At 35.0% G+C, this 22,611-nt stretch overlaps 2 protein-coding genes across 3 annotated transcripts; both read right to left on the bottom strand.

Moving 5' to 3' along the window:
* Nucleotides 1-1,511: 1,511 nt before the first annotated feature.
* LOC107794458 (cytochrome c oxidase subunit 6b-3) lies at nucleotides 1,512-8,531 on the bottom strand. The gene is made up of 4 exons (XM_016616943.2): nucleotides 8,387-8,531; nucleotides 6,205-6,293; nucleotides 4,656-4,737; nucleotides 1,512-1,795 (listed from the first exon to the last, which is right to left on the bottom strand). The coding sequence occupies exons 1-4, from the start codon at nucleotides 8,396-8,398 to the stop codon at nucleotides 1,742-1,744; spliced, it is 237 nt and encodes a 78-aa protein (XP_016472429.1). The 5' UTR covers nucleotides 8,399-8,531; the 3' UTR covers nucleotides 1,512-1,741.
* Nucleotides 8,532-14,738: 6,207 nt separating this feature from the next.
* On the bottom strand, nucleotides 14,739-21,226 carry LOC107794459 (protein FLX-like 4). 2 transcript variants are annotated; one of them, XM_016616944.2, is made up of 4 exons: nucleotides 21,103-21,226; nucleotides 16,514-17,121; nucleotides 15,337-15,476; nucleotides 14,739-15,233 (listed from the first exon to the last, which is right to left on the bottom strand). In XM_016616944.2, exons 2-4 carry the CDS (start codon nucleotides 17,047-17,049, stop codon nucleotides 14,986-14,988), a joined length of 924 nt encoding a protein of 307 aa, XP_016472430.1. In that variant the 5' UTR covers nucleotides 17,050-17,121; nucleotides 21,103-21,226; the 3' UTR covers nucleotides 14,739-14,985. The 2 variants fall into 2 exon arrangements, with proteins under 2 accessions (XP_016472430.1, XP_016472431.1); XM_016616945.2 differs by having other exon boundaries at nucleotides 16,514-17,124; nucleotides 21,103-21,224.
* Nucleotides 21,227-22,611: the final 1,385 nt, after the last annotated feature.

The following is a 22,611-nucleotide window of genomic DNA, read 5'->3' on the forward strand; positions in this document are numbered from 1 at the left end:
ATAATTCAAAATTCAAAATTTTTGAAAGACATGAAAGAATCTCTTTATTAACTTTCGAAATTCGAACACCGCTATATAAATTGAAACGGACCAAGTACATTAGCCGAGGCATATCACATGGACAACACGGCCTAGATAAACCTAATTACCTGTTCTTTTTTCTCATAGCCTTTGACCTGGACTTGGCTTGGATTAAAGGACAAAAGTACACTTGTATATGATTCTTTAAGTATTCATTTATAATTAATTTATTGTCTTGGATTTGACCAAGACAGCAAGGAGAAGAAAGATGTATGCTAGTGTATATATAATACTTAATTAGACCTAAGTTAAGACCTACTTAATTAAATAAGTGAATAAAAGTAAGGAATGTATAAAGAAATACCTTATTTAAAAGATTAGGCCAATAAATTAATCCTAGAATTACATATCGATTCTTTTTAACTTTGATTAATTAAAAACCGAACATTGCAAAAGAATAAATTTATATATAGTTAGTCTAGTAAATCTTTGAAGTTTGAACTCATATATATCAATTTCTTTCAACAAAGGAAACTAGAAAAGAAAAATTATATTGTTGTTTTCCAAGTTTTTCTCTCTTTGACATATTTATTGCAGACCTAGTAAACTCATGCAGTTTGATGTAAACTTCTCCTCTAAGATTACTAAAGAGAGACTTGTTTGTCACAACTAGGACTGTCAAATTTGCCCCAAGCCCAAATGACACACCCAATCAGTCCAACACGTTGGGCTGGTTATTGACCCACCTCTCTAACGTTGGGCTAATTTTTAGTCCAAATTGATCCATAAATAACTTTATCAAAATATCTCAAAAATATTTTTATTTTTTTTATATGTTATATATGACGATAACAAAAGAAAAAAAAAATCTTATTTAATAATTATACAATTCATGAAAAAATAACACATTAAAGTAAAAAAGCTTAATAAGAGTTGAGCGGGTTAGATTATGACCCAAATTTTAGCTCATCTTGACCCAACTCATATCAGCCCAAGTAACTATTGGACGAGGGAGAAATTAAAAAATAGCCAGATTTACAAGTGTTAATTGAAAAATAGTCACAAGTTCAAAAGTAATCGAAATTTAGCCACTTTTCATGTAAAGATAAATCTGAACGAAAACACTGTTCAAAATCCGAAAAATATTCCAGCTCATACACAAATGCTGCAATCTCCAGTATATTATGCTGGACCGGTCCGTGTTGCAGCAGCAAAATAATGACTATTTTTCAATGACTTTGCAAATGCTGGCCATTTTTGAATTACCAATCCGAAAACTGGCTAGCCCGTGCTATTTTTACATTGGAAGAGTCATTTGACACGCCCATTTATTGACTCAACATATTTTGACCTGCCCAAAATCGGCCCAACCCTCCTATTTGACATCCCTAGTCACAATTTTGTTATAAATCAGCAGGTATCTTCTTTGTCAATAAAAGAAATAAGACTGATTCCCAACATGAGAAGAAAACCAAAGCAGAAAGAACACATAAAAAAACATGTCTTTAACCTTTGAATAAACAATTATGAAATCCAAGGAATAAAAACAGAGAAACTGTATAAAGCTGCAGGGCTTTTCAAGTGATAACAAGTAGAAAGAAATTCCTTATTGATGATCCCTTAACAATTCAAAAGAAAACAAGGTTTTACCCTTTCAAACAAAAACATTAAATGGAAACCAATGTATCATAACAAGGATGCTGCAATCTGATGTTTCAAATTAAAGAGGACCCGGGAAAGTCCCGTTCTCCCTCTGTTCGTTCCACCTCTCAACCTGCAGAAACAGGCGAATTAAGATAAAGTTATTACTAGTTATGGCGAAAGATAAAGGAATTCATCGTTTCGACATAGGAAAGATGGAATAATATTACACAACCGGACTGCATTGATCAAGTGCAAGTATCAAGGACTAATAAAAGCATACGCTATGAGATGTCTAATTGCGACAAACTAAAAGACAAATTAAATCATCGCATCTTAAAGCCTTTGACTTCGCTAGAAACAGAACAGAAACAAGGGATCCAGATTGGTGATACCAACTACTTGGGATTAGTCACTGTTCTTTTTAATTTAGTTACATCCACGACTCCACATAGGGATAATTGTCAGACTTAGAGAATCTCTTCATCAAAAAAAAAAAAAAAAAAAAAAAAGAGGGAATCTCTAGCTTTAGAGTATCTTAATTTGCATAGTACAGATTATTTAGGTGGCGTTGGGTTCAAAATTTGGAAGAAGAGTGTTATGCAAAGGAAGAAAAGCTTTTACAAATTGCATAGGTAGGGTTTGGTTACTAGTGATTCTTATAACCAACCCAAACTTTTTTTGAGATTAAATGGCAGTTAATTGATTTAGAGCCTTTGAACCAACTCCTTAAACCCTTCATTAAGTCATGACATGTGCCTGTCATAACCATGTCAGATGTATTGTCACCCAAAATACATAAGAACTTGTGGAAATCATATATATCCGGGTTAGATAGATGTTATTATTGTCATGTCAGAGTCAAGAGACCATGAACTTGTTTGCTAAAAAAATATATGGTTGAGATAACGTAATTATCCATCCTAGAAGAAGTGTTGAAGAAAAGAAAAATCAAGTTTGGAGATCACTGAACTTTTAGGGATCGTTTGGTACGGGGATAAGATGTGGGATTAAATTTACTTTCATGTTTGGTTGACGGTATAAATTTAGCACATGATAAATTTATACCGTCAACTAAACATAGTATAAATTTAATCCAAGACTTAAGCATGGATATCCCACCTTATCCCAACAAACTTAGGATTATTTTATCCCACCTCCCAGGTGGGATAAATTAGTCCCGGACAATAATCTCGGGATATTTAGTCGCGTACCCAATGACCCCTTAGTTCCCTTAGCCCAAGTTTATAGCTCTACTCCTTCCTGGTGCACCGAAATGTCTCAAAGTTTACACAGCAGATGCTTTTAGGTGCCCAATTCTTCTAGTCTTTTCTGGTACCTTACTACCAAGGAAAATATAGGACCCATACTAGCAAAAATTAAAAAAAAAATTGATGAAGATTATGGGTAAGATCTGCGTACACACTACCCTCTCCAGACCCCACTTGTAAAAATTCACTGGGTTATTGTTATTGTTGCAAAAATTCAAATATAAAAAGATAAGAGCTACAAACTAATCTCCACTTCAAAGCTCATCAAGACTCTACGTTAACACATTCAAATAAAAGAAAGTTCATCCTTTTAAATTTCTTTAAAGAGAAGAAAAGCCAACTCTTCGCTTTTATGAATGCACAGTCAATCAAAATATACACTTGAAATGGCACCCAAGAGTATGGCCTAAATGCTAATGAAGTTGGAAAGAAAATTACGGGAGACTAGCGGTCGAATCTCAATTGAGGCTAAAAAAACAAATAACTATGTGATTTCTTGTGGTCTGCTTAACCCCTTGGTGAGCAACTTACCTGATACCTATACTAGTGGAAAGATGCCGATCCAGATACCAGACTTTAAAAATGACACTTGAAATGAGATATTAGGGCATGTTTGTTTTGGTATTTCTATTATTTTATAGTCATAGAGTGACTAAGGAAACAATCACACCTCCAGATGGTTGATTATCATGTAGCTAACAATTGCTGACTTGACTCCAAATTAGGAGGCAAAGGTATATGAATCCAACTGTGTGTTTTACGAAGCAAAAAGAAAAGGAAGTGGGAGCTTAAAATGCCTGAGAATTCTTATGGACCAAACACCATTCAGATATGTCTTTAGGAATAAGGTTAGCTCCGACTCACATATATGTGTTGAATGAACAAAATATTTAACCATTGGCCCATCCATATACCAACTCGATGTTGCGGAAGCCGAATATTTAGAGTGATTATATCACAACTACTATATCTAAAGATAGCTAATAAATACTAAGTGAGACAATAATAAAAAGAACACCAGAAGTTTACGAAGTTCGGCAAAATTTGATTTTTGCCTAGTCCTCGACTCAAACTTTATTTCACTCCAAAAATACAAGTGAAATACTACAAGATAGAAAGAAGATTCGAATGCCTTAGGAGATAAGAAGGCAAGTGAGAGATGTTTACAAATGAACAAATCTCTTGCTATTTATAGAAGGGAAATGGCCTTAATAATGTCATGCATGACATCACATTAAGCGTCATCATGCAATGTAAATGCATCTACCAATTTTCTCCTAAAAGGAGGCTTTCAAATGTTCACACTAGTTCACATTAATCTTGTCAAATTCAACACTCGAAACCAATAATGCTTCATTCGGCGTAGTTATTATGGAGGACATGCTGATATCTATAAGCCCTATGATAAAAATATATCCTGATGTGCTCTATTTGAAGAGTTAAGGAGTATCAGTGTCTATATTTTGAGAACTGCAAAGTACATGGTCAATATTGAAATCCCCTATCGTATCAAACTATGGCTTAAACTTCTGTAAGGTATTCAAAGGCAAGTAAAGCTCCAATAAACAAGCTTGATCAATTGAAAACAAAAATAATTCAAGGAGAGGAAGGGGAGAAGAAATAATGAGAAAACGCAAAGCGGTGAACTATGACCCACCGCAAAGTTCAAGATAACTTACAACTTGAAACACACCAAAATACAAGTTAATAAGCATAACTCACCCATTCACCGGGGCAAAGAGCACGGTAGTATTTCGCAAATTTACCACATTCAGCAGCCTCGTCACCCTTTGCAGCAACACACCTGAAATTTGTGAACAAGAGTTAGTAAAACACCACGAAAATGGTTAAGCCTCAAAACAACAGCTTCAGATAATCGACACATTGCAAGAACGATTCAACGTTGACCAGCTCACAAGGTTAGAAAGCGTTCCATCTGGAATAAACAGTATTATCTTTTGGAGGAATATTGACTTTAATCAATTGTGAGATGAAATGAATGGGATCCCAACCTGCCTAATGTTTCTATTCCCTATGCCATCAGCAATTGAGAGGAAAATTAACACACTAAGTCAGTTTTGGGAAGGTAAATCAGAAAAGACGAAAATGCATCTGGTTAAATGGCAAGTGGTTATGAGGAATAAAGAAGCTAGAGGTTTAGGAGTGAGAAAACTGAAACTCCATAATAAAAGAATACTGTAGAAGGAGTGGATTTGCTCTATGCAGCAGGTGTTTATTTTGTGAGAAAAAAGATTAAGCATCTCCAAACCATCTCTTACTCCATTGTAAATATGATAGACAGATTTAGGATCTCTTTTTAAACATTTGCAGAGTGTAATTGGTTATGCCTTACAGCATAAGAGGTCTTTTGGAAGGTAGACAAGTCAGAAAGCGGGCAAAAGAATGAAGAAGAACTGGAAAACCATCCCTTCTCTGAATCATGTGACCATTTGTTTGGAAAGAAATAGGAGATGTTTTGAAGGCAAAAGCAGTCGTATTTTCATTGTAGAGAATAGATGTTCGCAGAATTTATAATTTTGGCGTAAAGAAAGTGTAGTTGAAACCCAATTTAAGTATTTGGAAGTCTTGAATAGGCTGAGCTGATTATGTAACAGCTATCTCATAATCTCTTTGCTTGTACTTTACAATACCTCCTTGGTACTTTTTTCCCGACTAAAATGTAACCTTTTTTTAAACTAAAACAAAAACAGTATCAACTTTAACGATCTTCTAAAAGCTGATTATATTAGACCCGCAATATTTTTTTCTTTTTTCATAAGATTAAACGCATAAATTAATAGACTTTACCAGGTCTCAGACCAATTCCACGCTGTGCTGGACACTAAATCCACCATATCGTCTCTTTAAACAACTTTTTTTGGTTGGTGGATGAGGGGATGATAAGTGTGTCTACACAACTTTTTATTTTTTCATTTTTGAATCAGTAAAGAGCGTCTACACAATTTATTACATCATAAAATTTAACTATATTGTTTCACGGGAGAAAAGGCATGCATTAAGCAGAACTTCAAACCGTCTGTAGCAGCTTTTCACTATTGAAACTTGAGAGTTCAGCCCCTAGTTTTGCAGATGATTTTAATCCGGTGGAGCTATCCTAGACCAAGCCTTCATTGTACTCTTTCAGATAAGAAATAAGATAAATTCCCTAGTCTATTAAAGGGATTCTAAATCCATTAAATGTCATGTTTATACAAGCAACAATGCAACAAGTCTCTGAAGTATAAAATTGTGTAAAAGCATGGGAGCTTACCTATGAAACTCTACGTAGCGTGTGAAACAGTGCCTTGTTTGATTGGTTGTTGGGAACCTGAAATCAGCTGGAGCAGTTTTAAGTTCAATCTGAAAGGCACACAAAGGAGAAGGAAGAAACAGAATGTCAGTAACAAGTACCACAGCTCTACAAGTAATCCAAGTGAGGTAAAAGATTCACGAAGTAACAGAAAAACAACTTAAAAAGAGAGGTCATAACTGCCGGCCATCTTGCATTTTTTGTTATCAATTTGTTTTTACCTTTTTATCAACATATTACTGAAAACATCAATAATGATAAAGTTTTCTATATTCTGAAATGGAAGTTTTCTGAACACCAAATATGCAGAAACAGATGTATACAATTTAGAACTTCAATCAGAAGCAGATCTAGGATGCTGCACTCAGTGAATTTCAGAAGCCGAAATATAGCTCACACCGAAAACCAAAATATTCAGACCAAACTGAAAATATAATCGAGAAACTTTATATAACAGGTAAACATAGTCACATTATATGGAAAGGAATCAGATAAAACAAAAACCAGTCCAAAACCAAAAAACATCTTTACCATGATGCTGAAAAAATCACAACCAATCATCACTTTGTTAGCCTTCTTTTCCCCAAATAAAGCTACCCCTCGGAGAATCAAATCCCTAAATATTAAGAGCATTAATACTTTTTTACCCAACTCCAAAATTCTAACTGATGACTAAATGAGCCTATAAATACTCAATTATAAGTGATTCCTTGTCCTCGAAAGTGAAAATCAACAGTAATTTGTGGTAACATCACATGATCCAACTCTTTAAACGCAGTGACACTTAGCAACAGAGAGAAGCTTAAGCAGTCATTTCCACTGACAAACCTCACATAATCTCTATAGTGAAAACTTTGAACGTGTTATTGGCCTTAACTGAATCGTTAACCTGAACATAACTTCAATTATCTTATAACCATCTCACTAAAAAGCAAAATACTTGAAGCTTATTGGCTACAAACTGACAATTTCTATAACTCATTTAAGATGGAGACGGAACCTCAAACCTCAATCTAAATTGCTGCTAAAGCTAAGTACTGTTTCACAAAAGTGCTAAATATTCTTCATTCGATCACCACTTCTTTATTACAGTAGTGTCCGGTCAGCTTGCGCGTACGTCTACTGTTTCACATGGTACCTGCTACCTCCTATGACCATAACAGGTACCGAGTAACTCTGCCCACCAAGGCTTCGGTAGATCATTTGATCACCATTCAACACTCAAGCTGAATACAATACCCCAATCCTTTAACTATGCAATCTAGTCATTCAAATTCTTCAACTTTTTTTTCCCCTTGTTTTAGTTCATCATTTATTTTGTCACATTAAAAATGCTTAGACCTTCCCTCTTTCCTTCCTGAGCCGAGGGGCTACCGGAAACAGCCTCTATGCTTTTTTAAAGGCAGGGTAAGGTCTGCGTACACTCTACCCTCCCCAGACCCGACTCGTGGGACTACACTGGGTTTGTTGTTGTTGTTGTTTAAAAAGGCTTGGGCCAAAAACTATTACAGACTTCACACCTTTCCATACACCAATTTGCATATTCATCCACAACCTATTGTAGACAATAAATTGCGTCGAGATGTATAGGAATCTTGATCTCCTAAAATTTCAGTGTCTACAAATGCCCCGCTTCAAGGTTTGTCGGGGTGTAGGCTTGCCGAAACTTGAAGACGAGACTTTGAACTACTCGACCATCGCAACAAATAATTTTGAAACTTGGAGTGTTCGATTTACACGAGAAAGAGATGAAGGGCAGAACTGGTCCCACTGGGCGTGCCACAATTTGTTGACAATAAATTGGGTCGAGATGTATAGGAATTTTGATATGCTAAAATTTCAGTGTCTACACCTATAAAACCAATAACCTCTACAAGGAAATTCTTAAACCAAAAACTAATACTCACCTAATACACCCCACACACAGACATATCTGAGCACACATACAACTAAAGTAACCAGCAACATGGGTTCTTCAAAGAACTGTACAGATCGCCAATAAAATACAGAAATTTTCTAAAAATCGAACTTTTACATTTAATTTACCATATACAAATTGAATCTTTTGAATCTGTAAAACAAGAATGGAATTATTAAATACGAATAGAAGGAAGTTAGGAAATCTGGAATTTTTTTGGGTTACCTCGTCGGCCATGGCTGATGCAAATCAAGCGAAAAGAGCAATGAAGAAACTGCAAAGACGACTGAAAATGAAAAAAGGGGCTATATTATTAATAAGGGTTTGATTATAAGTTGATATAATCTCGGATCCGATTCTTTTGGTTTACCAATTCTGTTATGTTATATTTATTATTTTATATTTTATTATTTTATGTTCCTCCTCATTTTACCCTTTTATTTCGTTTTTTCCTTTTTTGTTTTTTTCCTTTTTTCTTCTACCAAAAAGGTATTTTTTGTTATGAAAATAATTATATTGTGTATGTTCATTTATTACTCCGCTATAGATAATCTTCCTGAAGAACATTATCCATTTAGTACTTTGTTGAAGTTTATCTACAAGCAGCTGATGCAGGCAGGTTGCAAGCAGCTCAATTAAATGATTTGTAGAAACTTCTTATTAAACAGGCAAGTTGCAAGCAGCTCATGCAGACAGCTTACAAGTAGCTAAAGAAAAGCTTTGCAGCTGCTTCCTGAAAAGCCTCGCAGCTACTTCCTTTCTTCTATAAATAGAGGAGTTTTCGATTCATTATGTACATAAGTTTGAATTTGAATAGTATATCAGTTTCTCTCTATACTTGTCTTTACTTTACAGTTTTTATTTTATAACACGTTATCAGCACGAGACTCTGCCATCTCGAGAAAATACTTTAAAAGTATCAGAGGTACGAACTTTCTTTTTCTAAATAATGTCAAATCTTTCTAAACTTGAGTTTGTAGCCCTGGATATATCGGGCAAAAGCTACATGTCTTGGGTGCTTGATGCCGAAATTCATCTTGATGTGATGGGTCTGGCAGACACCATCAAAGATAAAAATCAGGCATCAAACCAAGACCGTGCCAAAGCAATGATATTCCTACGCCATCACCTTGATGAGGGCCTGAAAATGAAATATCTTACTGTTAAAGATCCAGTCATACTGTGGAATAATTTGAAAGATAGATATGACCACCTGAAGATGGTCGTTCTTCCACGGGCACGTTATGATTGGACTCATCTAAGGCTACAAGATTTTAAATCTATCAGTGAGTATAATTTTGCTATGTTCAGAATTATTTCCCAATTGAAACTATGTGGTGATAATATTACTGATCATGATATGTTGGAGAAAACTTTCACCACTTTTCATGCCTCGAATATGCTCCTGCAGCAGCAATATCGAGAGATGGGATTTAAAAAAGTATTCTGAACTTATCTCACATCTTCTTGTAGCCGAGCAACATAATGGGCTATTAATGAAAAACCATGAAAGCCGACCTATTGGTTCTTGTCCATTCCCTGAAGTGAATGAGACGAACTTCCACCAAGCTAAGCGTGGAAGAGGACGTGGCCCTAATCGTAGTCATGGCCGTGGTCGGGGAGGAAACTCTAATCGTGGTAATAACAATGCACCAAAGAACCCTCCTCACCACCAGCAGTGGAAAAGGAAGGAACAAAAGTATGAAGCGGTGCAAGAAGCAAAGCCAGAAAATGCATGCTATAGATGTGGAGGAAAAAGGCACTGGTCACGTACATGTCGTAAGCCAAAGCACCTGGTTGAGCTATATCAAGTCTCCCTGAAGAAGACAGAGAAAAATGCTGAAGCAAATTTTATTTCTGAAGATAATTTAGACTTCATGCATTTAGATGTAGCTGATTATTTTGCACTCCCAGAAGGAGAAACAAGTCATGTGATCGGTAGTGAATCTGTAGAAATGTAAATATTTTAATTTTTGTTGTTTGTAGTAGATAGTATGATTATGTAATTATTGTACATAAATAAAAGTTATGCTTTGATAATAATATTTACTATCATATTTATTTTGTTGATGTCATTTTGAAGAATATGGATAATCCTCAAATTATGTTTGGATCAAAGACCAATCACGAAGATATTTGTATAATTGATAGTGGAACAACTCATGCCATATTCAAAGATCAGAAATACTTTTCTTATTTGCATAAGGAAAAAGCAAATGTTTCTACAATTTCTGGTAATATAAGTTTGATTGAAGGCTCCGGAAGAGCTATTATATTTCTGTCTAAGGGAACAAAACTTATTATAAACAATGTATTATTCTCCTCCAAGTCCCGAAAAAACTTGTTGAGTTTTATAGATATCCGCCGAAATAGGTATCATGTTGAGACAATAGATGAAATGAACGTGGAATATCTTTGTATTACAAAGAATATTTCTGGCCAGAAATGCATTGTAGAAAAGTTACCAACTTTATCTTCTGGCTTATACTATTCAAAGATTAGTACAATTGAAGCATACTCTATCGTAAACCAGAAGTTTATTGATTCAAATACTTTTGTGCTTTGGCATGGCCGTTTGGGCCATCCTGAATCAATAATGATGAGACGAATTACTGAAAATTCGAGTGGGCATCCATTAAAGAACCTGAAGATTCTTACAAATGATGAATTTTCTTGTGATGCTTGTTATCAAGGCAAAATGATCACTAGACCATCACCAATGAAGGTTGGCATTGAGTCCCCTACCTTTTTAGAACGTATACATGGGGATATATGTGGACCTATTCACCCACCAAGTGGGCTGTTTAGATATTTTATGGTCCTAATAGATGCATCTTCAAGATGGTCTCATGTTTGCCTACTATCATCTCGCAACCTGGCATTTGCAAAGTTATTAGCCCAAATAATTCGATTAATATTTCAGTTTCTCTCTATACTTGTCTTTACTTTACAGTTTTTATTTTATAATATTTTTCAATTTAATAGCTTATGTATCAATATTGGGTGATTTCTTTCGATTAGTCCAAGTTTTGATTGATAGAGTTTGCGATAGAATAATTAAGGTACCACAAATTTACCCGAACTCACCTTATTATAATAAAAGAATAAGGTTATGTGTCGTTGCTAGTCAGATTTATTTATATACTAATATTAGAACTCATTTAATGCGCCGACTATATTAAAGAATGGTAAGCACTTATTCGAGAACATTAGATCATATGATAAATATTAAATTCTCTTAAGCCTCATTTTGTCCGTACTTAATTAATGGAGGTCTGAATCTTAATTATTCAGATCTTAAATATTAAATATTAAGTACATTTATTTTTAAAGTCAGAATTTTAATTATTTAGATTTTAATCATTAAGTAATTTTTTTTACTTCACATTCATTTAATAAGTCTGAATAAATATGTATTTATAACAAAAACTTAATTTCATTAAGATGCTATCATCCACACTCATTATTAACTGTTGCCACCGCATGCCATTATCAACTATCACCAGCAGCACCACCGCCATCCTCTACCACCACCCGCAACCATAGTCGCCTCCACCACCATCATCCTCAACCATAACTACACACTTACCCACCTCAACTACCGCAACCAACCACCCCATCATCATCAATAATCATAGCCGGCATAGCCCACCATTATAAACTACCACCACCCACCGTCACCTTCCCCAATCACAACCACGAGCACCACCACCACCCACAATTATGAACCATAATCGCAATCGCTACCAATCACCACTAGCTACTACCCAGAACCACCACCATCAACCAAAAATACCATCAACCACCGCCTCTAGTCAGCACTCACAAGCACCTCCGTTAGCCATCACCACCACCGACTACCATATATATATATATATATATATAGAATATTAGATTAATTAGTATTTTATTTGAATTTATGTTTATTAATTTTAAATAAAGATAAATTCTATATACTCATATGTTTAAAAACAAACCGTCTTAATCATTTAGTATTCATATCTTAAAACACATCTTAATATTCAGACGTATATTCAGATTCAGATGTCTTAATCTTAATACAATCATATCTCTCTATAACAACATCCCTATATAACAACTATTCACTATAAAAGCTAAGTTTTTCTCAGAATTGATTTTTTAAATTATATTTTTCCTCTCTATAACAATTTTTACCTATAACAACAACAATAATATTTATAACATAACGCTCTTTGTAAAATTACCCCTATATAACAACCATATAGAATTTTTAAGATTACTAATAATAATTCTAAAAATATGCACATAATCTTTTCTATTAAACAAAGTTCATATCTTGCATAAGATATAAGATTAGAAGATTTGCTCATGATATGTTTTTACTTTGGACAAATTTCAAAATATATTTAGATAAACAATTTAACTGTTAAACTCTTAGCTTATCTTCAAGGGAAAACTATTGGATACATTTTTGCTGAAAATTTGGACACGAACCTTCGTCAATTCATGCATTATATCGTTAGTGAGAGAATGAAATCTACTATACAAGTTATAATAAGTTCTTCCATCGATCTTGAAAAAATTTATTTTTCTAGGTAACTTTAAAATGTCTGCCTTAGAATTTAAATCTTTATACGTTTAGTTATAAATTTATTAATAATGTATTATCTCTTTTTAATACTTATTTGGCCTATCTCTACTCTTCCTCGGACCCGTCATGGTCAAACTCTCACACCTCCTAACCGGAGCGTCTATGTACAAATTTCTCCTGAATTTGGGAAACGGACATTATCTTCGATGGTCAAGATCGACCAACGTTTTGGTGGACAACTAGAGGACAGATTTGTCTTTTTATATTCATATTTGTTTTAATCGTCCAATTTACCTTTAATGAAGTTATAAGGATTTTTATTTCATCTAATTAAAAAATCCATAACCATACTTATATACTTATTTACAACAATAATTAGTGCAAACACTGACTTAAATCTTGAGCCGAGAGTTTATCGGAAACTAACCTCTCTAGGGGTAAGGTCTGCATATACACTAACCTCCCCAGATCACACATGTAAAAATACACTGGATATATTATTATTGTACTAGCTTAAATCTTGAATTCACCTCTGTATACGGCTAAGATTGCGGTATGAGAGAATAGTGGTGGTTATTGGGTAACGTAATTTCTTTCCACCTGTTTAAGTATTTGTTGGCAAAGTTACGCAATACTTGTGCTGATCAACAATAGGCAAGTAAGAGAACTTTACATAACTGTCACAGTTTAAACGAAATATAATAAATTTTTAGCATGAAACCAATATTACAGTTGTGGCAGGAAAATATTTATATTTGTAACACACAGTTCCATTAAAATATGAATATTAATTATTAATCCCTAAACATAAGCAATTTGAATGGAAAGTCAATAATTCTTTGTACAAAAATCATGCCTTTTTTTCTCTTTATCTATTAGCTTTCCTTCTTTTTCTTCATCTTCGTAATTTTGTTTTCTGCCGAAGTCAATATATTTTCTAAATTTGTTCCATTTGTTTTCTTTTTAATTATCTTTCTTAAGTTTTTCTCTTCCTTCTTTCTTCCTTTCTTAACATAAAAATCTTACTTCGATAATAATATATGTTAATATATACAAAACGCATATATAAAAAATATACATTAAATTAAAACATATAAAATATATAAAAAAAATATACATAAAACATATATCTTCAATTAAGATTACACTTGGAAATGTGAAATATACATAAAAAAAATATATCTTAAATTTAATTAAGATGGCATATAAATATACAAAAAAATATATATACATAAAAAAATACATCCTGAATTAAAATGGCACTTGACATATAAAATATACTTGAAATATACGTTAAAAATACATCTTAAAATAAGATGGCACTTCACAAATAAACATACAATTATATACATAAAATACATTTTGAATTAAAGTGATACTTGATATACAAAGTATAAAAGACGTATAAATCAATACATCTTGAATTTAGGTAGCATTCACATATGCATCAGATTTTCAAAAATGGAGTGAACAAGATGAATGTTGGAAAGGGAGAATGGAAATAGACAAAAAAGTACTTACTCTGATTAGTGAGTCAGTTAACTTATTAAATGTTGAGCTTAATTTTTATAATATGCTAATAATGAAAAACAAAGTGCTCTTTATAGAATAAACAATAAATGATGCTATTTTTTTAAAATAATAGTTAAAAAAGGATCAAACGTGTAAAAAAAACCAAATATATATATATGTATTATTAAGGTACGTACAACTAACCCGGATACCACCGTTATGAAGAAAAAAAGTTACTTGCAAATTAGTTTTAAAGGCCATGCCTATCAAAATCCAACTACATAGTGCATTTCTATCAGTTTGTCTAGAAGAGCTAAAGAGGCAGTCCGATACATAAGGCATCTCGCGTTCACGCAAGGTCCGGGGAGGGCCGCACCCCAAGTAGTGCGATATAGCCAGTCTACCCTAAAGAAAGTAAAAGTCCTTTACTCTTGAGCCATAAGACAAAGAACTTTCATTCCCTACAACTCCCCTAAAGGCCCCAAAGCAAGTGCAGGTAAAAATAGTTGACATACTGAATAAAATGTACAATTCTATTGGAAGCTATAATCTTTTGAAACTACATAAGCATTGCTTCAAGCCTGCAAATCCTACATTGGAGCTACTAAAAGCCTCTTAATTAAACACGAAAGAAATCGCGTTGGTAAAATTTGGATTAAAATTCTATGGATGCAAAACTAGGTGACATCTCAGAAGATTCAACTCGGCCAAGCTTAACAAGCTACACATAGCAGAAAATTCAGCTCCTCGCTTGTGGAGCATCATAACCTCCTCCCCATGTAGCGTTGCCGCCAGTACCAGGAGGAGGTGGAGTTACCGCACTTACAGCTATGCTACTTCCATATGGATACATTCCCTCTCCCATTGCGCCAGCGGCCACTGGGATATGAGGTATCTGATAACCGTCTACATGGGGTGTACCGTGCATAGGAGGAGCGGGATACATGGGATCTGAATTCATGTAGGGCCGAGCATAAGGATCAAAACCTACAGAACATGAAAATACTCAGTGTGTTATGAACAATAGAAATATAATAAGGAGCCCAAAACTAGCATACATTGATGTGCCAAAAACTAGCATACTGATTACCTTGAGCTCTTTTCTCGGCATTTAACACCTCAGCGCGCAATCTCTCCACTTCTTTAGCCATGGCAATCAAGTCTTTCTCCATAAGTTTCATCTGCTCAACTTTCTCTATGTTTGAACCTTTTTCATACTCGAAGGTCTTACTGCATGTTCCATGAAGATAAAACATTAAGAAAATACTCTGTAATTCGCGTCTCGAACAATCATGATTGCAGAATGCAGGAATTTTACAAGCAACATAGTCCTCCCTTCGCCCCCAAGGAATGCAGTCACATGGACATCTTGTCAACACTGACAGGGTCCAAATCCTATACTCTAACAATCCATAGCAATATTATATTTAAGTGAACTTTAGAAGTTCGACATATTTACTGATTAAAAAAAGAAAAAGGAAGTTCGACATATCCATAATTGTAAAAACATGAATGTTTAAGATGGTTATATGACCATACAAGATTCGAAAAGATTAAAGAACAAAGTGTACAAGTAGTGCATATGGAACATAAAATGAGATAAGGTCGTCTAAGATGGTTCAACTATTTTGCATAGACCTCCATATGCATCAGTTCATCAGTGCATAGGTGGGACACCAAAATGACTGAGTAAGAGCAAACATGAAGAGATAAACCTAAAATCACATAAAGAGAATTTATCTCAAAAGACCTAAAATCTCTCAAAATCGTTCCAGACTTGGTTAAGAGCAAACAGAAAGAAACAAAGGATCCATAAAGGCAATAACAACTAAACAAAAGGTTTAGTTATTGTTGTTGCACTCACATTAGATCCGGTGTTTTTCACAAATCCCTTTATTCTAGTTAGAAACTTGTACATTCTATATGAATAAGTGTGAGATTTAGAGAACCTCTAGTTTTATAGAACCCCTAATTAGTCTTAAAAGACAAAATATTAGTACTGGAATAAATGTGTCTATACAGAGCATCATGAATACAAAGAATTCGTAAAACCGACCCCAACTAGTTTGGAAATGTGGCATAATTGATTGATATTTAGCCAGACACCTTGCCAACAAATTAACCAAGATTTTTCAAGGGTAACGGGTAGGAGAATTCTTTCATGCTTCCACCTAAACAACAAGTCAAGACAATTAAATAGTAACGACCTGTGGTTTTATCTTTTTTCCTGGAGGAAGGATTGGTAAAAAAGACATGCTTCGACTTACCGCAGCTTCTGGTGTTCTTTCCTTAAGGTATCAAGTTCAGCATGCATCTCAGGTAGCTTCTTGATATCTGCACGAGCTCTTTCCAATTCCTGCATAGCTTGATGTATTTTTCCGCTCAGCTCCATATTGGCCGTTACCAAGCTTCGTGCCTCCAAATGTGCCTCTTGCACATCCTTCCTCGCACTCTCACCGGCTCTAAGTTCAACCTCCATCTTGGCAATCTTGTCAAGCAACAATCGAATCTGGATGTCACTTTCTGTTTGGCTACTTCTTATATGTTCTTTGAGTTTCTCTACTTCTCGCTGAGCAGCAGCAAGATCCTGCTTCAAGGCAACATACGTAGCTGCCAACCGATGATTGTCTCCAGCAAGTTGTTCCAACTCTGCTGCCCGAGCAGCCAATCTATTGTCCCGAAGCTCGGGAGGAGGAAGTGGATCAATGCGACGGCGGCCAGCAGACAATTCTTCATGAAGCACCATTCCTGGAGCTTGTATTGACCGTCCATATGATGCTGGTACTTGTCTTCTGGAGGCCATCTATTCACTTGGCCCCAGAACTAAGAAGGGTCAATACTTGTTTTACGATTTCAATAATTAGGAAATATTTACCTGCTTTAGAGAGAGAATAAACTATGAGACTTTTATTTTAAATAACTGCAACTTACCAATTTTAGGCTAGGAGCTTAAGTTTCGTAAACTAACAGGGCTATAAATCATAAAAGGTACATAATGCTAATCTGGGAAAGACCAATATCATAAAACATGGTAATAGAACTAAAACAGTGCATTTCTTGGCTTGTAGAAAAATTAAGCATATAAGCATATAAGCACGTCCAATGATTGCATGCACCTTTTAGAACTCTAGGTGTACTATTAACCACACACCAGTTATGTGTCACATTCCAATTTAACCAATTAAGAATAGAAAACGAGCACGGCTTGGCAGGGATGCAGAAGCTGCAGCTAAGCGATGGAGAATTACATCAAAAGGTTAGTTATTCCATAAACAATGTGGTTTCTTCACAACCTTGAAATATTTTGCTGAGGAAGAGAAAAAGACAGATGTACAGTCACTTGGCGGCTCTTTCAGGATTACAAGTAACAGGGAGCCAAGGGTGACAAAGGAACTTCAGCAGCTTGTTAGCACATATGCATCATGAGAAGAATAACAGGTTTAATGTACTAATACCTGAGAGAGCCTTTCTCTACATAAGGAAGCCAGCGGAAGGAGCATTAAAAGATACATAGTTTTGGGAGATGAAATGGGCATCTACTGTAAGGCACATAATTTAAAATGTTGTTCTTTAGATTTTTCTAACTTGTGTTAAATTCTTGTTGAGCTTTGGTTTAAGTAGCATTAGTATTCACTAGACTATTAGCTCTAGCTTCACCTTTTCTGAAGCAAACTTCCAAACTCGTTAATAGAAATGTGTACTCTGTGTAAGAACAATTTCTCAGATGAACACCAGCAACTTAAGCACATGAAAAATGTTGATCAAAGAAAAATGTGTTGCTCCATACATCTTTTATTTCAGAACCAGCGTCCTCCTTTTTGACCTTTTACAGCTGGAATCGCTTCACTAAAATTAAATAAATAATAGCAACGGCACCAGGCATCCTTGGGAAACTCAAGCATACTTACATAGTTACACTCGACAAGATACACTGAGACAAAAGTTGAGAGATTGCACCATGTTTACCTCGCTACACTGCTCTTAGTGCTCATGCCTTTCCTCTAAATAATCAAAGTCTAATAGGCATCTGTGCCTAATGCCTCTAACTGTTAGTAAGACACTATTTATTCACCTCATATTTTCATCACAAATACATTTATTCACCTGATAGTTATCTCCGTTGTTCCTTGAGCCGAGAGTCTATCGGAAACAACCTCTCTAACTCTACAAGATAGGGGTAAGGTCTGTGTACACACTACACTTCCCAGACCCCATTTATGGGAATACACTGGGTTTGTTGTTGTTGTTGTTGTTGTTGTTGTTGTTATTTATTCACCAGATAAGCAAAGGAAACAGGAAGATCCCGTCTTTTTCTATTTCCATTTGGAGCAACAATTGCATCTCGGATCATAAAGATTTACCAAAAAAGTAAAATGATGCAGAAAATCTAGACCAAGTTTTAGTCATATTCGTAGCAAATATAGATAGCTAACATAATTTTCCAGTACTTATTCATTTGATACGGAAAGGAAGCAGGAGCATCTGGTTTATTATTCTATTTATTCCAATCATAGAGAAAACTACAATCTTCAGTTGAATTATTCCTCAAGAAAAATTGGAGAATCTTAATTCAACTTAGAAGATATCGGCTAAGTTTTAAACGGAAGAGGGGAAACAGGTAAGTAGACAAGGATATTTTTCATACTTGTATATTTAAAGAACCAGTCGTCACCTTTTAAACATTTTAGCACCGCCACTTCAGGAAAAATCAACCAAATTCATGCCAAAAAGACGAAGCAACATTCACTAAGTGCTGCTCCATCAAACGGCCCACATTAAACCAAATCCTCCCATAAACACACATATCTGTTTGAGCCTTTTAGCTATTTATCCTATGACAAAGAAGAGGGTCAGTGACAGATCTTTTTGCCTTCTAAGTTAACTGGTTTCTTTTCTCATTTGAATGAGTGTTTTTTCTTTTGGTTGGTTGGGGGGGTGGTTAAGGCGATCGCAAAGATTCTCATGCACAATCAAACGGCCCACAGTAAACCAATCTTTCCATAAACACAAATATCTGTTTAGCCTTTTAGCAAATGGGCTTAGCTCTATGTTGCTTGGACTCTCCGAAAATGTCGATGGGTGCGTGCCGGATCCTCCAAAAGTAGTGCATTTTTGGAGGATCTGACACGGGTGCGGCAGCTGTTTTGGAGAGTCCGCGCAACATAGGCTTAGCTTACATCTGCTATTGACATTTACTACCTTGTCCCAATAGTATAATTTGGCTGCGAAAAGGTACCTAGGCAATTCTTTACTGAGCCTTTTAGCTATTTATCCTATGACAAAGAAGAGGGGAGAAGTGACAGATCTTTTGCCTTTTAAGTTAACTGGGTTTTTTAGGTTCAATATCTTTTCTAATTTGGATGAGTGTGTGTGTGCGCGCGCGTGGGGGGGGGGGGGGGTGTTTAGGGGGGTCTTAAAGTTTGAAGATACTAATGTTCAGCAAATGTTATGGTCCCCTTCGATTACTCTTCAAACACGTTCCTCTATATTAGTTCATGACACTAATTTCAATTTCAAATAGCTATGATACTCCAGTTGCTTTCCTAACAGAGGCAAAATGATGCCTGACGAGGGGAAAAGAAAAGCAAGTTTTCTTCCCAAGTACTAGCCTTTATCTCTCAACATTCATTTGGGTTTTAATAAGAAATGCTCCCACCATAATTTCCACTATACTATCTCTAGCAATTCAAGAAAAAGCTTGCCCGCTCTGCACAAAAATACAGAAAGATTCTCATATATCAATTTCGGGAGAACGTTATGGTCTTTCCCTCAAAGTAATCCTTTTATAAAGTTGTTAATCTCATACAATTCAATCCTTCCAAGCTTTACAACTGCACAAAGTAATATTCCAACCAAAGAATAAAAACATATTGCATTTTCTTCCCCACGAAGAGAGCGATAGAAAAAAAAGAAAACTATCTTCAACCAATCAGGATAATGAAAACACTTGCACTAATTTCTTATCTAAAGAACAAACAAATAAATGTGCATCAGAAATTATTAAACTTAATACCACTGCCTCTACAATGACTTTCCAGCACCATGAGGTTTCAAGTTCAAATCAAAAGACATTAGGCGACTACTTCTATCAGCCTAAGTCTTGCTGGGCAGAGTTACCCACTTAGTCTGTACTTATACTGGTGGGAGGTAACAGATATCCGGTGGAATATTAGAGGTGCGAACGAACACCACTGTCAATTAAAAAAATTATGACTTTCCAAAAGAAAACAGCCCCCACTACACCCCCACACCTCGTTCAGGATCATGAGGTTTCACGTTCAAAAGTGGAGTCAAAAGACACTAGGTGACTTCTTCCCATCTGTCTACGTCTCAGTGGACAGAGTTACCCGTAACCGTGCTGATGGGAGATAGCAAGTGCCCAATGGAATAGTCGAGGTGTGGGCAAGCTGAATCAACATAAAAAATAATTTTACTTACATGAACCCCCCCCCCCCACCAACAACCCCCCCCCCCCCCCAAATAACCTACCAACCCACAAACACATGATACAAACCTTTTCAGGGTAAAATCCCAAGAGGGTCAATGCAAAACAGAGTGAACATAGCAAAAGATAAACAAAATCAAAGAGGCCATATAAACAAATAAACAAAACAAGCCCACAGCTAGAATGTACTCAATAGGTAACAAGGGCTATACATTTATACTTTATCAATGACATAAGAAAGATCAAAACATTTTAACATAACATAATCTCTTCCTTAAACTAATAAAATATTCAATTCAACAAGAACAGACTAGAAGAAAAAAATATCCTTTTTTAATCAAGAATGGGCGGAAAGATTTAAGGATTTCTAATCAAAATTAAAGCATACCCAGAAGAAGAAAAAGATCATACCTTGGTATTTATAATTTCTACCTGAAAGAAGAACTCTAAGACTTTATACCGTATAAGAGGCATTCGAGGGTTGTGTTTTTCATGAGTTCAAGATATATGAAGGAGAAAATAGAAATATCACAAAAAGTACAAAACTTTTGTTGTCTTTTTTAGTTGCATTTTCTTTAATTTTGCAAATTTGGTCCCTCTAATTGCAAAACTTGATAATGTGGACTTTTTGTTCTAAGTTTCCATATAAATAAATGTTACTTATAAAATAGACATTGTAGCACCCCTAAAAATTATTGCAAAGTATTATGTCATCTAATCCCATATTTGGAAAGTTATATAGATGATTCCCATTAGGGATAAGTAGTTTGGAGCATGTTAGAAATGATAACGGAAAAAATATGTCCAAAGTGATTTAAGGTCTAATTTCAAATTATATGTATCCCTTGAAAATAATGTTCCGTCATGAATAAGAGCGTTGGTAAACTCTTTTGTTAATGGCAGGGGCTCATATGACCCAAACTCTTGCTAATGACAGGGGTTTATCTGACCTGAGCTATTAACGGAGGATAAAATTAGATCATTTTGCATAGTTCAGAGGTAAATTTAAATATTCTCCCTATAACTTATGCTTTGTCGACGAATAAGGGCAAGTGTGAGCTCTTTTGCTAATGGTAAAGGCTCATATGACCCGAACTATTTCTACTTGCAAGAGCTTATTTGACCTGAAATAGTAATAGAAGACAAAATTAGATCATTTCGCATAATTCATGGGCAAATTTTAATATTTGTCCTATGTTAACTAATGCTTCATCGGTGAATAAGAGCATGTGTGAGCTCTTTTGCTAATGGCATGGGCTCATATGACCCGAAATATTGCTAGTGGCAGAGGCTCATGTGACCAAAATTTTTAACGAAGGATAAAATTAGATCATTTCGATTAGTTCAGGGGAAAATTTGAACATTTTTTCTTTAACTAGTGCTTCGTTGGTGAACTCTTTAGCTAATGGCAATGGCTCATTTGACTGAACTATTAATCGAGGATAAATCAGATAATTTTGCATAGTTCACGAGCAAATTTGAACATTTCCCCTTTAAGTAACTTACATTGTTACCTAAGTATACATGTTATTATAGGTCAAATTAATTTAATAGTGTAAAAAATGGTGCACCGTCAATGCACAAAACCTAATTAAAGTGTATTTAAATAAGAACTAAATACACAAATCAGACTAACGAGTCATCAAAACCATATATGTGAAGTAGAAGTGAAAACCTTTAACAAATATGCTTTTGTTATTTGATTCGACTTTGGTAAAGAAACACAATTTCATGATCTGTTTTTGAATAGCCAAACTTGATTATATTTTTAATTTTTGAGTTTAAGGTCAACTTTAGGTTTTGAATGGCCCATATATTTTTGGAAATTTTACCTCCTATAGCAAAGGTATTGTAACAACCCGCCGGTTATTTTGAGTATTACAGCCTCGTTCCCCCATTTACTACTCAATTTATACTTTA

Source organism: Nicotiana tabacum, chromosome 18 (assembly GCF_000715075.1).
Source record: "Nicotiana tabacum cultivar K326 chromosome 18, ASM71507v2, whole genome shotgun sequence".
Lineage (NCBI taxonomy): Eukaryota > Viridiplantae > Streptophyta > Magnoliopsida > Solanales > Solanaceae > Nicotiana > Nicotiana tabacum.

Bases quoted from the DNA above. Each gene is read 5' to 3' on its own strand.
- LOC107794458 (XM_016616943.2), bottom strand. The intron at 4,738-6,204 runs GTAAGCTCCCAT...CACAAATTTCAG, and splicing joins CGCTACGTAGAGTTTCATAG to GTGTGTTGCTGCAAAGGGTG. The intron at 1,796-4,655 runs GTGAGTTATGCT...CTGTTTCTGCAG, and splicing joins CTCTTTGCCCCGGTGAATGG to GTTGAGAGGTGGAACGAACA.
- LOC107794459 (XM_016616944.2), bottom strand. From the start codon at position 17,049: ATGGCCTCCAGAAGACAAGTACCAGCATCATATGGACGGTCAATACAA. The intron at 15,477-16,513 runs GTAAGTCGAAGC...TGGAACATGCAG, and splicing joins AAAGAACACCAGAAGCTGCG to TAAGACCTTCGAGTATGAAA. The intron at 15,234-15,336 runs GTAATCAGTATG...CATGTTCTGTAG, and splicing joins TGCCGAGAAAAGAGCTCAAG to GTTTTGATCCTTATGCTCGG.